This window comes from Symphalangus syndactylus, chromosome 13 (assembly GCF_028878055.3).
Source record: "Symphalangus syndactylus isolate Jambi chromosome 13, NHGRI_mSymSyn1-v2.1_pri, whole genome shotgun sequence".
Taxonomy (NCBI): Eukaryota; Metazoa; Chordata; class Mammalia; order Primates; family Hylobatidae; genus Symphalangus; species Symphalangus syndactylus.
The window spans coordinates 117,874,596-117,888,928 of NC_072435.2; the positions used below are offsets into that span (position 1 = coordinate 117,874,596).

Consider the following 14,333-nt stretch of genomic DNA (forward strand, 5'->3'; position numbering starts at 1 on the left):
TGCAGTGGTGCCATCTTGGCTCACTGCAACCTCCGCCTCCCAGGTTCAAGCGATTCCCCTGCCTCAGCCTCCCAAGTAGGTGGGACTACAGATGCGTGCCACCATGCCCAGCTAATTTTTGTGTTTTTAGTAGAGATGGAGTTTCACCATGTTGGCCAGGATGGTCTTGATCTCGTGACCTCATGATCCGCCTGTCTCGGCCTCCCAAAGTGCTGGGATTACAGGCGCGAGCCACTGCGCCCAGCCTTTTCTTTTTTCTTTTTTTAATTGAGACGGAGTCTTGCTCTGTTGCCCAGGCTGGAGTGCAGTGGCGAGGTCTCAGCCTCCTGAGTAGCTGGGATTACAGGCACGTGCCACCATGCCTGGCTAATGTTTGTATTTTTAGTAGGGACAGGATTTCACCATGTTGGCCAGGCTGGTCTCGTCACCCTCCTGACCCTCGTGATCTGCCCACCTTGGCCTCCCAAAGTGCTGAGATTACAGGTGTGAGCCACCGCGCCCGGCCTCTGCCTGCTTTCTTTTGGAGAGAATGGTCTGAGCAGGAGTCAGGAGTTCGTCCCAGCCGGAACCAACAGAATTAGGGACCCCTGACCTGGCCATGCCCGGCGTGCCCTCTCTGCCTGCCCCTGTTCTTTTTTTTTTTTTGAGACGGAGTCTCGCTCTGTCGCCCAGGCTGGAGTGCAGTGGCGCAATCTCGACTCACTGCAAGCTCCGCCTCCCGGGTTCACGCCATTCTCCTGCCTCAGCCTCTCCGAGTAGCTGGGACTACAGGCGCCCGCCACCACGCCCAGCTAATTTTTTGTTTTGTATTTTTAGTAGAGACGGGGTGTCACCGTGGTCTCAATCTCCTGACCTCGTGATCCGCCCGCCTCAGCCTCCCAAAGTGCTGGGATTACAAGCGTGAGCCACCGCGCCCGGCCTGCCCCTGTTCTTACTTCCAGGTTGGTCTGTGCAAGGCTTGCAATTTAATTTCCTTCCATTCCAAACCAGTCTCTTGCCAGACCTCTGAGGAATTCATAGTTTGCTAGTTTCATCCAAGAAAAGTTTTGAGAGAGACCTTTGTTGTACTGTGAATTTCCTATTTCATGTCAAGAACCTGCCTTCTAGGAAGGGCGGCCATGGCAGGGTGGTGTAAAGATTGTTCTTCATGGAAAATTTAGCATTCATTTAATAACTGCATATTTAAAACACCTCCCACGTGCCAGGCCCTGTGCTGGCGACCCTAGGCGATGGACTTCCCACAGAGAGGGAGGAGAGGGCTAGCGAATGGGTGAGTGCAGTCGGCCTTCTCTGTTCTGACGGGCAGATGGCAGGGGCGGGTTCAGGAGGTGGAGGCCGGAGGAGGATTGCGTGTCTTGGGGGAAGGCAGTGGTCTTGCAGAAATGGTCAGAACATGTTTCTGGTCTGCTTTAAAAAAGGAATGGGGCATAATCCAAGTTAGACTAAGAGGCAGCCCAGTCACCTTTGTCTGGAAGATGTTGAGCTGGCAGCGTGAGTTAGGGGAGCAGAAGTCCCCCCAGTCGCAGACGCTTTCTGGTGGTGCTGCCCTGGGGGCTCTGCCAGGGAGGGCTGCCCTCCACTGCTGCAGGCTCCCTTGTGGGCTTTTTAAAAAAAATTTTTAGACAGGGTCTCTCTCTCTCACCCAGGCTGAGGTGCAGTGGCACCATGATAGCTCACTGCACCCTCCAACTCCTGGGCTCCAGGGATCCTCCCATCTCAGCCTTCCAAGTAACCAGGACCACAGGCACAGGCTACCACTCCCTGCTACTTTTTTTCTTTTTTCTTTTTTTTGAGACGGAGTCTTGCTCTGTCGTCCAGGCTGGAGTGCAGTGATACGATCTCGGCTCACTGTACTCTCCGCCTCCCGGGTTCACGCCATTCTCCGGCCTCAGCCTCCCAAGTAGCTGGGACTACAGGTGCCCACCATGACGCCCGGCTAATTTTTTTTGTATTTTTAGTAGAGACGGGGTTTCACCCTGTTAGCCAGGATGGTCTCGATCTCTTGACCTCGTGATACACCCGCCTCGGCCTCCCAAAGTGGTGGGGATTATAGGTGTGAGCTACCGTGCCGGCCTTCTGGCCTTGTTTTTTTTTTTTTTTTTTTTTTTTTTTAAGAGACGAGGTCTTGTTATATTGCCCAGGCTGGTCTGGAACTCCTGAGCTCAAGTGATCCTCCCGCCTCAGCCCTCCAAAGTGCTGGGATTACAGGCGTGAGCCACTACACCTGGCCCATTGTGGGGCTTTTAGAGCAGCTTTTCTTGAGTCCCCTGTGAAGAAGGGTCCCCGTGGATGTCTGCATAGGAAATGTCCCTGCTCCTGTCCTTGAAGACTGACACAGCCTAACAGCTCTGCCAGGTCCATCAGGAGAGAAATCCACACAAGCCCGCCCAGGGTTTCTGGGCATGAGTCGTCCAGGGCGTCCCTTCCTTTGTAACACCTGAAGCATTCCTTGCCACCTTGCCACCTTCTGAGGCATCACAGAACTTCACGCGTTGCCTCCTCAGATCTTGACTTGAAATTGCCATGGGGGCGGGCTGGGGGTGCCGGCGGTGGACCCTTTCCAGCCCGCGTGGCTGGTTTGTTTGGATTTTGAGTTGGACGCCCTTCTTTGTGTTTGTTGAGCGCCACCTGTTGGTCATAGAGATATTACCGAAACTCGGAGTGGAAGGGAGATCCCAGCTGGGAGTTCTGGTCTCTGTGTTGCTGCTGAAGTCTGACTGTGTTTGACGTAAACACCAAAGAAAAGGGAAACATTTCAGTTCATGGAGAGGAAGAAGAGGGGACCCTCAAACTAAACTTTGAGGTTTCTAGCCTGTAAGGCTAAATTTCCCTGCGTCTTGCCACTCCCCTCATTGTGTGTGATTAAAGCTATTGGTATGGCACCCTCTGCCCTCCAGCTTTGTCTGCTGCTACCCCCTGCCTTCAGACTCCCTTTTTTGGTTGGTTATTTTTGTTTGTTTGTTTTCTGAGACAGGGTCTTGCTCTTTCACTTAGGCTGGAGTGCATTGGTGCCATCATAGCTCACTGCAACCTCAAACACCTGGGCTCAAGCGATCTTCCTGCCTCAGTCTCCCCAGTAGCTGGGACTACATACGTGCGACACCACGCCCAGTTCACACATTGAGGGCTTTTCACTGCCTCGATCAGGCTGAGTTCTGCTCACTGAGGCCACCATAGGCCAGGCAGAAGGAACTTCGTGGGCTTCGTCGAGCTGGCTTTCCCTATCCACTAGGCCTTTGCTTAAATGCCACTTCCTCCAGAAAGCCTCCCTTCGCTTTTCTGGCCAGGTTGGTTATCCACCTTGTGCCCACAGCCATCTGCCCTTCAGGACGCTGAGCGTGGAGGCATGACGTGTGCTCCCACCCAGGGCATGCTGCATGAGGGGAACCTCCCCGCCTCAGCCGCCCCCTACCTCAGCCACCCTCCTGCCTCAGCCATCCCCTGCCTCAGCCACCTCCCCGCCCTCAGCTGTCCCCCTCCTCAGCTGTCCCCCTCCTCAGCCGTCCCCCGCCCTCAGCTGTCCCCCGCCCTCAGTCCTCAGCTCTTCACAGCGCAGAGCAGGTGAGGCTTCTGCAGCTACGCAATCCCACCCTCAGCACTGGCCTGGCACTCAGAGCTGACCTCTGCCCAGGTCTCTGTTCCTGGTGTTGGCAGAGAGCACCGGTGTCACCTTTTCCACCTGTGGAGAAAGAGGAACCACATGGCAATGTGGCAAACACAAGAAAAAGGACTTCAGGGTGGGGGTTGTTAAAAACATCATGCCCTTCACTATATGCACCTACTATGTACTCACAAAAATCAAAACTAAATTTTTTTTTTTTAATTATGCCTTTTGCCGGGCACAGTGGTGCATGCCTGTAATCCCAGCACTTTTGGAGGCCGAGGTGGGAGGATCACTTGAGGTCAGGAGTTCAAAACTAGCCTGACCAACGTGGTGAAACCCTGGCTCTACTAAAAATACAAAAATTAGGCTGGGCGTGGTGGCTCACACCTGTAATCCCAGTACTTTGGGAGGCCGAGGCAGGCAGATCAACTGAGGTTGGGAGTTCCAGACCAGACTGACCAACATGATGAAATCCCATCTCTACTAAAAATACAAAATTAGCTGGGTGTGGTGGCACATGCCTGTAATCCCAGCTATTCGGGAGGCTGAGGCAGGGAATCACTTGAACCTGGGAGGCAGAGGTTGTCATGAGCTGAGGTCACGCCATTGCACTCCACCTGGGCAACAAGAGCAAAACTCTGTCTCCAAAAACAAACAAAAATTTGGCTGATGCGGTGGTGGGCACCTGTAGTCCCAGCTACTCGGTTGGCTGAGGCAGAAGAATCGCTTGAAGCCAGGAGGCGGAGGTTGCAGTGAGCCAAGATCTCGCCACTGCACTCCAGCCTGGGCAACAGAGTGAGACTCCATCTCAAAAAATATATATATATATGCCTTTCAGTAATAACTTAACTCTAGATCATTGAGATTGTTATTAATATCTTTGTGTTTGCTTTAGGGTTTACCAGTTGTGTGTGTGTCTAAGCATGTATGTGTGTGTGTATTTTACTGTACACAAGTGTGCTTTCATTTAATCCTTATTAACACACTCTGGAGGAGGAGGTGTCATTCTAATTTTACCCAGGGCACTGCTGTGGTAGGCAGCAGGTGCACCATGACACAGCGGTGGCTGTCCGGTGCCGTAGCTGCCTGCTGTACCACCGGCGAGGCCAGGCCATCAGCATGGAGGTGGGTTAGATGAGCCTTTGAACTGGGGAGAGAAGGAAGGAAGAAAGCGTGTGACTGCTCTGAGTCCCTGACCCATTGCGCAGAGACTGCTGCTGTCTGCGTGTCTCTTGTGTGCTGAGAGGATGCGCTGTGACATTTTTCTGGGGATGTCATAACCTTCTGTCCTGTATTGCCCAAAGCCTGGGCTTCTTGGGGGTTTGGGTGGAGATAGGCACAAGGGTCCTGCCAGGGGCACAGCCAGGGTGTCTGCCTTCCAGGGCAGGTTCCAGGTTCACAGAATGTTTGTTGCTCAGGCGCTTCCTGTGAAGACTGCAGCTATTGTTGGCAAATCTCGGCTTGCCACGTGGCCTTTCTGAGTGGGACTGGAGAAGGGGCAGGGCTGTGGCCTGTGGTCAGATCAAACCTCCACAGCCGCACTGTGATATGGACCAGAAATAGTGCCTTGCCCATCTCAAGCCATCTGAAAAAGAGAAACCCTATGCGGGCTGCCCAGAGATGGCTCCTGGCCTAGCACTTGGAAAACTGAGCTGCCCAAGACGGCTGTGCCACCAGGGAGGCTGGGTTTATAAGTGCTCTGGACTTATTTAACGAAGAATTGTTAATTGAGCCCCTACTATGTGCCAAGCCACCTAACGGTCCTCCCTAGAGGAGCTGCAGTGTCAACAGGGAAAGGTGCATGTGTGCAGACACTGCTACATAAGAGCTCCCGTGAGACCATCCCGGAGTGGAAGAGAGCAGAGGGGCCCGGAAGGGATCGGCAGCAGCCTGGGAGAGGCCAGGCCGGCTCAGAGGAGATGGTGTCGGGGGCAGCATCTTGAATGATTAGGAGGTGGCTGAGTCACATCAAGAGTGAGGACCATGTCAGAGGCTCTGGGAGGCAGGATAGGCCCTGCCCTGCAGGCGCTCAGGCCAGTGGGATGCTCGGGTACTTGGATTGTGAATGCCTCGTGGGGGCTGGTGGCAAAGCAGGCAGGCCACGACCAGGTCACAGGAGCCTGGTTTTCACTCTGTGGTCAACAAATTTCTTTTAATTTTTTTTTTTTTTTTTTTATTATACTTTAGGGTTTTAGGGTACATGTGCACAATGTGCAGGTTTGTTACATATGTATCCATGTGCCATGTTGATTTCCTGCACCCATTAACTCGTCATTTAGCATTAGATGTATCTCCTAATGCTGTCCCTCCCCTCTCCCCCCACCCCACAACAGTCCCCGGAGCGTGATGTTCCCCTTCCTGTGTCCATGAGTTCTCATTATTCAATTCCCACCTATGAGTGAGAACATGCGGTGTTTGGTTTTTTGTCCTTGCGATAGTTTACTGAGAATGATGTTTTCCAGTTTCATCCATGTCCCTACAAAGGACACGAACTCATCATTTTTTATGGCTGCATAGTATTCCATGGTGTATATGTGCCGCATTTTCTTAATCCAGTCTATCGTTGTTGGACATTTGGGTTGGTTCCAACTCTTTGCTATTGTGAATAGTGCCGCAATAAACATACGTGTGCATGTGTCTTTATAGCAGCATGATTTATAGTCCTTTGGGTATATACCCAGTAATGGGATGGCTGGGTCAAATGGTATTTCTAGTTCTAGATCCCTGAGGAATCGCCACACTGACTTCCACAATGGTTGAACTAGTTTACAGTCCCACCAACAGTGTAAAAGTGTTCCTATTTCTCCACATCCTCTCCAGCACCTGTTGTTTCCTAATTTTTTAATGGTGGCCATTCTAACTGGTGTGAGATGGTATCTCACTGTGGTTTTGATTTGCATTTCTCTGATGGCCAGTGATGAGGAGCATTTCTTCATGTGTTTTTTGGCTGCATAAATGTCTTCTTTTGAGAAGTGTCTGTTCATGTCCTCTGCCCACTTTTTGATGGGGTTGTTTGTTTTTTTCTTGTAAATTTGTTTGAGTTCATTGTAGATTCTGGATATTAGCCCTTTGTCAGATGAGTAGGTTGCAAAAATTTTCTCCCATTGTGTAGGTTGCCTGTTCACTCTGATGATAGTTTCTTTTGCTGTGCAGAAGCTCTTTAGTTTAATGAGATCCCATTTGTCGATTAGTTATGGAAAATTTGTAGGGTATGCCAAAGTAGACGGAAGAATGCAATGAACCCCACATGCTGCCGCCGCACGCACCAATCGCTGTATGACCCATGACTGTCCTTGGTCTGCCCCTCTCTGGAAACAAGAATGACTTTGAATCCAGGAAGGGAGGCTGGTCAAATGTGAATAACAATGAACAGCCCAAATGCAACCTTTGCTCTTCCTGGAGGGCACTCACTGCATGCCCAGTGCTCACTTTGTGAGTCTGGTTCATGGAATCCTCCCAGTAACCCTCTGCAGTGGTGTTTGGGTTAAAGTCCCTTCAACAGATATTGGTGGGTGGCTCCAAGGCTGCAAAACCCCCGCGGCCAGTCCTGCCCTCCGCACCCTGACAGCATCCTCGCCACGCCCTGCCCTGTGTGGCTCTGAAGAAATCCCCCAGTGACCTGAATTCCATGAAGCCCGGTATATGGCTGGGGGTGGATCAGTTAAGAGTTTGGTCCTGGAATGATCGGGTGGCACTTTGTAATTTCACTTCAATTTCAGAGTAACCACTGAGTCTCCCCACTTTGCCTTGCCTTTCAGTGGGAAGTTGGTGTCTCCAAAGTGGAAGAATTTCAAGGGCCTGAAGCTACAGTGGAGAGACAAGATCCGGCTCAATAATGCCATCTGGCGGGCCTGGTACATGCAGTGTAAGTGCCGTCCAGCCTGGGCACCGGTGGTGGTCAGAGCTCCACGGCCTGGAGGCCTGGGCACCCAGGGACCAGAGTCTGCTCCTGGGACCTGGTGTTTCTAACAGAAGTTCAGTCTGTGCAGACAGGAAACCCAAGCCAAGTCCTAGGGGAGTGGACATTTACTGGCCATCAGGCCCAGCAGAGGGGTGGCATCTGAAGAGTCAGGGAGCAGGTCTAGGAAGACTCAGGCACGGGCCTTCTCTCTCCAGCCCGGGTGTCGTGGACCCGGCAGCTTCTCCGGGAAATGAGTGTGCTAGGGCAGGCTTGTGTTGGGCTGGCCTTTCTCTGAGAAGCCACACTACCTTTCTTACTGACAGATTCCTCTCCTTTCACCTGGACTCCTTTATTCCCCTGAAATCTCCTTTTCCTAGGGAAGGAGAAGGAAAGGGTACCTGGGAATGTGGTCCTCCCTGGGGGAGGGGTGCGGCAGACAGGCTGGGGCTCCCTCAGGGGTCTGGATCATGGTGATGACTCTCACCCTCTCTCTGCTCAGATCTGGAGAAGCGCAAGAATCCTGTATGCCACTTTGTGACACCCCTGGACGGCTCTGTGGATGTAGACGAGCACCGCCGGCCGGAGGTACTTGGCAGTGACCAAGGATGGCTGAGAGTGGAAACATACCAGCACCTCACCGGGAGCGGCTCACCGTGGGCTGGTCCTGCAGGAGAGGCTGCCGAGGAGAGAGCAGGGCCTGCCCTGTGCCATCCATGGCTTGGGGGCCAGGCCTGGGAGCTGGTGGCCTCTGGCAACCCCAGGCTGCAGAGCCTCCCCCTTCTCAGAGGGACTGGCCCAGGGACTGAGGGGGTTAATATCTTTCTGTTAATTTTTAAAGTGTGTGTCTACTTATGATTATACATGCACAGGAAGTGTCTAGAGGAATATACAGAAGTGTCTTTATTAAGAGACTTCAGGAACCTCTGGGGAGTAGGATTAGGGCTGCCAGATGAGGAGGAGATGTTTTCTTCACTGCATACTCTTTCTGCGTTGCTTTAATTTTGTCTAGGCATGTCTCACTGTTAACGATAAAGGGGGAATTTAGAAGGTAAGCTAATGAAAGACAGTTTTGAGACAGGTATAATCTGGTATGAGACAGTATCAAGGGATATCATTTTGTTGGGTATGGCAATATTGTAATCAGTTCTTTTTAACAGAAAAGCATCTTTGCTGTCGAGGACACACACAAAGTGTTTGTAGATGAGGTGATTTGGGCCTTGAGATCAGAAAGTGAGGCAGCCCCAGATATTGGGGCTCCTTATCTCTGGAGCTCGAAGGCTGTCATGCAAGGCATCCACACTGGCATCACGCGAAGGTTGGATGAGAGGACCCTGGAGGGCACATTCCACCTGAAACTTCCTGGAATTGGCTGTTCATTTTTGCCCTTTGAATGTGGCAGAGGCTGCAGGGAAGGGGCATTTATGGGGGGCGCGGGAGTTGCTGCAGCGTTCCCCTGCTTCTTCCTCTGCTGGAGCATTCTGCCCTCACCCCGTCCTCCTGGACAGAGCCTCAGGACCGTGCCCCCAAGGCCTTTGGCTACCTTAGGTCTTGAAATGACAGAGCATTGTTAGCTAGAGGGCCTGCTGTAACATGGAAGAAGTGGGACATACTTTCTAAGTGATGTGGTGGCCACCGTGGGGTTTCCTGCTAGATTGCCTGAGGCCTGATTGTAGTGCCGGATACTCGGTACACCAGTTGAGCTTTGCTAATCAAGCAGAGCCCCGTCTTCACTCTGCCCTCTGTCGCTGTCCTAGGCCATCACCACGGAAGGGAAGTACTGGAAGAGCCGCATCGAGATTGTGATCCGGGAGTATCACAAGTGGAGAACCTACTTCAAGAAAAGGGTATCTGGCTGGAGTGTTCAGGCAGCCCGCCTAGGGAGTCCCTGGTTCAGGGCCCTGGCCGAGGCGGTAGGCTCCACAGCCGCCCCACCTGGACGTGGAGCGTCGAGCAGTAAATCTGGGGCCCAACGTGCCAGACTAGCCCAGGCTATGGCCTGCCTCGGTCAGGTTGTCTTTGCTCTCAGTTTCACCATCTGTGCACTGGGTGGGAGTCTCCTTTGTGCAGGCATCGGCCTGGGGATGGTGTGAGCAGGACCCCTACCTGCCTCCCTGAGAGTTCTGTATATTCTAGAGCCCTTGGGCCCTCCTAGGGCCATTGGTGACCGCTGTGTCCTGTCCCTTTGCCCACAGCTACAGCAGCACAAGGATGAGGACCTCTCCAGCCTGGTCCAGGTGGGTGAGCTTGGGAGCTCTGAGGACCCCCACTTTGACCTGAGACAGCAGGGACTTCGGTGGCCCACCGGGGAGCCCTGCAAAAGGTGGCAGGCCATGGGCCCTCCCTGGAGTCTCAGGAATGGCTCAAGAAGAAGTCCAGCTCTGTCTCCTGGGTGGGCTGGAGGGAGCTGCTCTCCAAATGCCCCTCCCCCGCTGCCTCACTTCCACGGAGCAGCCCTGTGACGAGTTTCCCCAGGTGACAGGTGTGGGAATTCTTCGTCCCACTGTTACTCTGTGATGCTTCCTCCCCCGTGTTGGTGTTGTGTTAGGACGATGACATGCTGTACTGGCACAAGCACGGGGATGGATGGAAGACCCCCGTCCCCATGGAGGAGGATCCTCTGCTGGACACAGACATGCTCATGTCGGAATTCAGCGACACCCTCTTCTCCACGCTCTCTTCACACCAGCCGGTGGCCTGGCCCAATCCCCGGGAAATAGGTAACCCAAACCAGGGCCTTGGGCTTTGAACAGCCAGCCGCTTCCTTCTCTGCCAGGCCCCCTCCGGGCCAGGGTTCCTTCAGGGCCATCTCTGAGCTACTGCATGTCACGGTTGGGGGCAGGCAGTAAGGAAGGGAAGGATGACTGGCCTCATTTGACATCTAGGCCGCACGTACCGAGTGGGTGGGGTCTGCAGAGTGGGCCTACTGGGCAGCTGCCATTCCTGTAGTGCCATGGTGGGAGGACAGCAGCAGGGTCTAGTCTGAGTCATGGGCACATTTCGGATACCATTCCCTTCACGGGATACATGTGCCGTGCCTAAGCCAAGGCGGCCGGGCCATGACTCATGCTAAAGAAAATCAGAAGCACTCCCGGGTGTGACCGCTCACCTTGGTGGCATTCAGTCTTCCAGTTAACCCCTCAGGGAAGAGCCCAAAGATTGAAAATTAAAACAGTTTTGGGGGAGGTCTCTGTTCTCTGTTGAGCTCTTCACAGCTTTCTGGGGTGTCCATTCCCTGATACTCAATTTTATCTTCCTGGCAAAAACTGACTTTCCTGCCTTTTGAGGTGCGGAGTGGCCACGAACCCCCGAGAAGGTAGAAATCCCAGCCAGCTCCTCGGAAGACTCTGGGATGTGAGCAGGGCCAGGAAGGTCTGTTCCAGGCCTTTTTCACGTTCCTGCAACATTGTCTGAGAAGACAAAATGGTTCCTCTCTTTGTGATTCTTGCAGCACATCTGGGAAATGCAGACATGATCCAGCCGGGACTGATTCCTTTGCAGCCTAACCTGGACTTCATGGACACCTTTGAGCCTTTCCAGGGTGAGGACCAGAGGCAGAGAGAGCATGGCGCCTGCATCTCCCCCAGCCCAGCACAGAGCAGATCGCTGCCTTCCTTTAAGAGGCGAGACTTGGTAGAATGGGCAAGGGGGCGAGCACAGAATTTTTTTTTAAACTGAACTGTTTTTTGTAGTAACTGCAAGGTCTGGGAAGTTTTTCTGGGACATTGTTCAGCAAGGAAATTGGCTCTGGATTTAGCCGTGACTGTAAGCAGTTCTCCCTTGAAGCAGCAGAGGGCACTGATGACACGGCCAGCTCCCTGCCAAGGCCCTGCAGTTAGATGGGTCCTTGAGCACCTGCCATTGTGAGAGCAACAGAAACGCCAGGCCTGGGAGTGTTTCAGAGCCCAGGATAGTTGCCAACATGTGTGGTTCCAACCAGAGTCCCCTTTCTACAGAAAAAAAGGTGTCTCTGAGGGTAATACCCTCTGGCCATGGCATCCCCCTGGGCCATGTGGGGTTTAGGGATTTAGTCCTTGATTTGTTTGAGTCTTTTTTTTTTTTTTTTTTAGAGACAGGGTCTTGCACTGTCACCCAGGCTAGAGTGCAGTGGCTCAATCATGGTTCACTGCAGCCGTGAACTCCTGGGCTCAAGTGATCCTCCCACCTCAGCATCCTGAGTACCAGGGTGGTTCACTGCAGGCGTGAACTCCCGGGCTCAAGTGATCCTCCCACGTCAGCCTCCTGAGTACCTGGGACTACAGGCACACACCACCACACCCAGTTCATTTCTTCATTTTTTGTAAAGACAGGGGTCTCCTATGTTGCCCAGGTGATCCTCCTGCCTCTGCTTCCCAAAGTGCTAGGATTACAGGTGTAAGCCATCACACCCAGCCTGTTTTAGTCTTTGTTATTTTGAGACAGAGCCTTGCTCTGTAGCCCGGGCTGGAGTGCAGTGGCACGAACACAGCTCACTGCACCCTCAACCTCCCTCCTGGACTTAGGCGATCCTTCTGCCTCAGCCTCCCGTGTAGTTGGGACCACTGGTGGCACCAACCAGGCATGGTGATTGTGGTTGGCACCATTTTTTTTTTTTTTTTTTTTTTTTTTGAGATGGGAGTCTCGCTCTGTCATCAGGCTGGAGTGCAGTGGTGCAATCTTAGCTCACTGCAACCCCTGCCTTCTGGGTTCAAGCCATTCTCCTGCCTCAGCCTCCTGAGTAGCTGGGACTACAGGCATGGGCCACTACACCCAGCTAATTTTTGTATTTTTAGTAGAGATGGGGTTTCACCATGTTGGCCAGGATGGTCTTGATCTCTTGACCTCATGATCTGCCCACTTCGGCCTCCCAAAGTGCTGGGATTACAGGCATGAGCCACCATGCCTGGCCCTGTTTGAGTCTTGATTCCAGCAAATGCTGGGCACACTGAGCTCAGAAGGCCCCTGCTGTTGTTTTTCAGACCTCTTCTCTTCTAGCCGCTCCATTTTTGGCTCCATGCTACCTGCATCTGCCTCAGCACCTGTTCCAGATCCCAACAACACACCTGCACAGGTAGAGGAAGCTGGGGGATGGGTGGGGGAAGGGTCTGGCAGGCACAGGGCTGTTCATCAAAGGTTTGCTGCCAGAGCAAGGCTAATGGCATAGCCACACAGTCACCAGCAAAGCGCCAAGCAGTGCTAGACCAGCACTAATGTGCAGAGGCACGATTCCATCCCTCTTTACAGCATCCTTCAGCACCCATGGGGTGGGAGACTCTTGGTCCAGGTGTGCTCCTGCCTGAGTGCCAGGTAACCTATGTGCAGCTAGCTCTGCTCCAACTAATTAACACAGAATTAGCTAGACAGAGAAGAAAAACATGGATTACTAATAAAAATAACTTCTGTATATTTCTTTCATGTTTTACTAAGCAATCCAAAAAGTTGCTTACAAGTGCTTGGGCTACAGAGCTGAGTGAGGTACCATTCTTTGTCCTTACAGAGTCCTCATGCTTATGCCCATGACCAGTTAGACACTGGTAACCTGGCACCATCTTCAAACGGGCTCCGGTAAAAATTTCTACTGCAGAGACTGGGATCTGAACCATTGATTCCTCGTAGCTTTTCTTACTTAGGAAGAGGTGGCTTGATGACCAGTTGACTCGTGAAATTGTCCTTGGGGAGCCCCGAGCAGCTGCAATCCAGGCTGCCTCTGCTCAGTAATAGAAGATGGCAGAGACTTTGGGGAGACTCTGCTGGACTCCAGAAACAAGATATTCCCAGGCTGCTAGCCAGCTGTGTGAGGGCCGTTGCCTTATCTGAGCTCTGAGTTATTTAGTTTTTAATGGAAACAAGACCCCCACAGACACGCAGGGAAACACAAATCCCTATCCCCAGATCAGCAGCCATGGGCATGGAGATGTGGCCTTTGTCCCTGTGAGCACCCGGCCTGTATAGTTGGACTTGGCAGTGTGCAGCGCTAGTAAGGAATTGTCTGACCCCAGCATTTCTTCCTGGCTCCTCTCTTCCTTTTTCAGGAGAGCATCCTGCCAACCACAGCCCTCCCCACCGTGAGCCTTCCTGACAGCCTCATCGCGCCCCCTACTGCCCCATCCCTGGCTCACGTGGATGGGCAGGGCAGTGAACACACCTCCCGGACTGAGGACCCGTTTATCCAGCCCACGGACTTCGGTTCCTCAGAGCCGCCACTGAGTGTCCCGCAGCCCTTCCTCCCCGTCTTCACCATGCCCCTGCTGTCTCCCAGCCCCGCCCCACCGCCCATCTCCCCTGTGTTACCGTTAGTTCCTCCTCCTGCCACTGCCCTGAACCCCCCGGCTCCACCCACCTTCCATCAGCCACAGAAGTTTGCTGGAGTCAACAAAGCACCGTCTGTCATCACCCACACGGCCTCTGCCACCCTCACCCACGACGCCTCCGCCACCACCTTCAGCCAGAGTCAGGGCCTTGTGATCACCACCCATCACCCTGCCCCGTCAGTGGCGCCTTGTGGGCTGGCACTGTCTCCTGTCACCCGGCTTCCCCAGCCACGGTTAACTTTTGTGCACCCCAAACCTGTATCCTTGACTGGGGGCAGGCCTAAGCAGCCCCACAAAATAGTGCCTGCTCCCAAATCAGAGCCCATGTCCTTGGTGTTGAAGAACGCCTGCATCGCCCCAGGTGAGCCAGGCGGGGGGACTCAGTGCGGGGCTCCCCCCGACCCAGACGGATGTTTTCCCATCCCAAAGGCTTTCAAACTTGTGAACACCACCACCACCCTGGTGTGCATGTGTGCGCGCACACACACACACTTAAATGAAACAAAAGTGTCATGAAATAATACATGGCCATGATCTAGTC

The 14,333-nt window shown here is 53.1% G+C and overlaps 1 protein-coding gene across 7 annotated transcripts in view; it reads left to right on the forward strand.

The window, feature by feature from the left end:
- The window catches only part of MLXIP (MLX interacting protein), a 69,180-nt gene that overhangs the window by 41,362 nt on the left and 13,485 nt on the right, over positions 1 to 14,333 (forward strand). For all 7 annotated transcript variants that reach the window (XR_010114970.1, XM_063614660.1, XM_055236966.2 and 4 more), the window contains exons 2-9: positions 7,363 to 7,469; positions 8,005 to 8,090; positions 9,260 to 9,349; positions 9,698 to 9,739; positions 10,051 to 10,222; positions 10,954 to 11,043; positions 12,461 to 12,552; positions 13,514 to 14,153. Coding sequence is in view for 6 of the 7 variants with exons in the window: in XM_063614660.1 (XP_063470730.1) it covers positions 7,363 to 7,469; positions 8,005 to 8,090; positions 9,260 to 9,349; positions 9,698 to 9,739; positions 10,051 to 10,222; positions 10,954 to 11,043; positions 12,461 to 12,552; positions 13,514 to 14,153 (1,319 nt within the window). In the remaining variant the exon portion in view is untranslated. The remainder of the gene's footprint in view (positions 1 to 7,362; positions 7,470 to 8,004; positions 8,091 to 9,259; positions 9,350 to 9,697; positions 9,740 to 10,050; positions 10,223 to 10,953; positions 11,044 to 12,460; positions 12,553 to 13,513; positions 14,154 to 14,333) is intronic.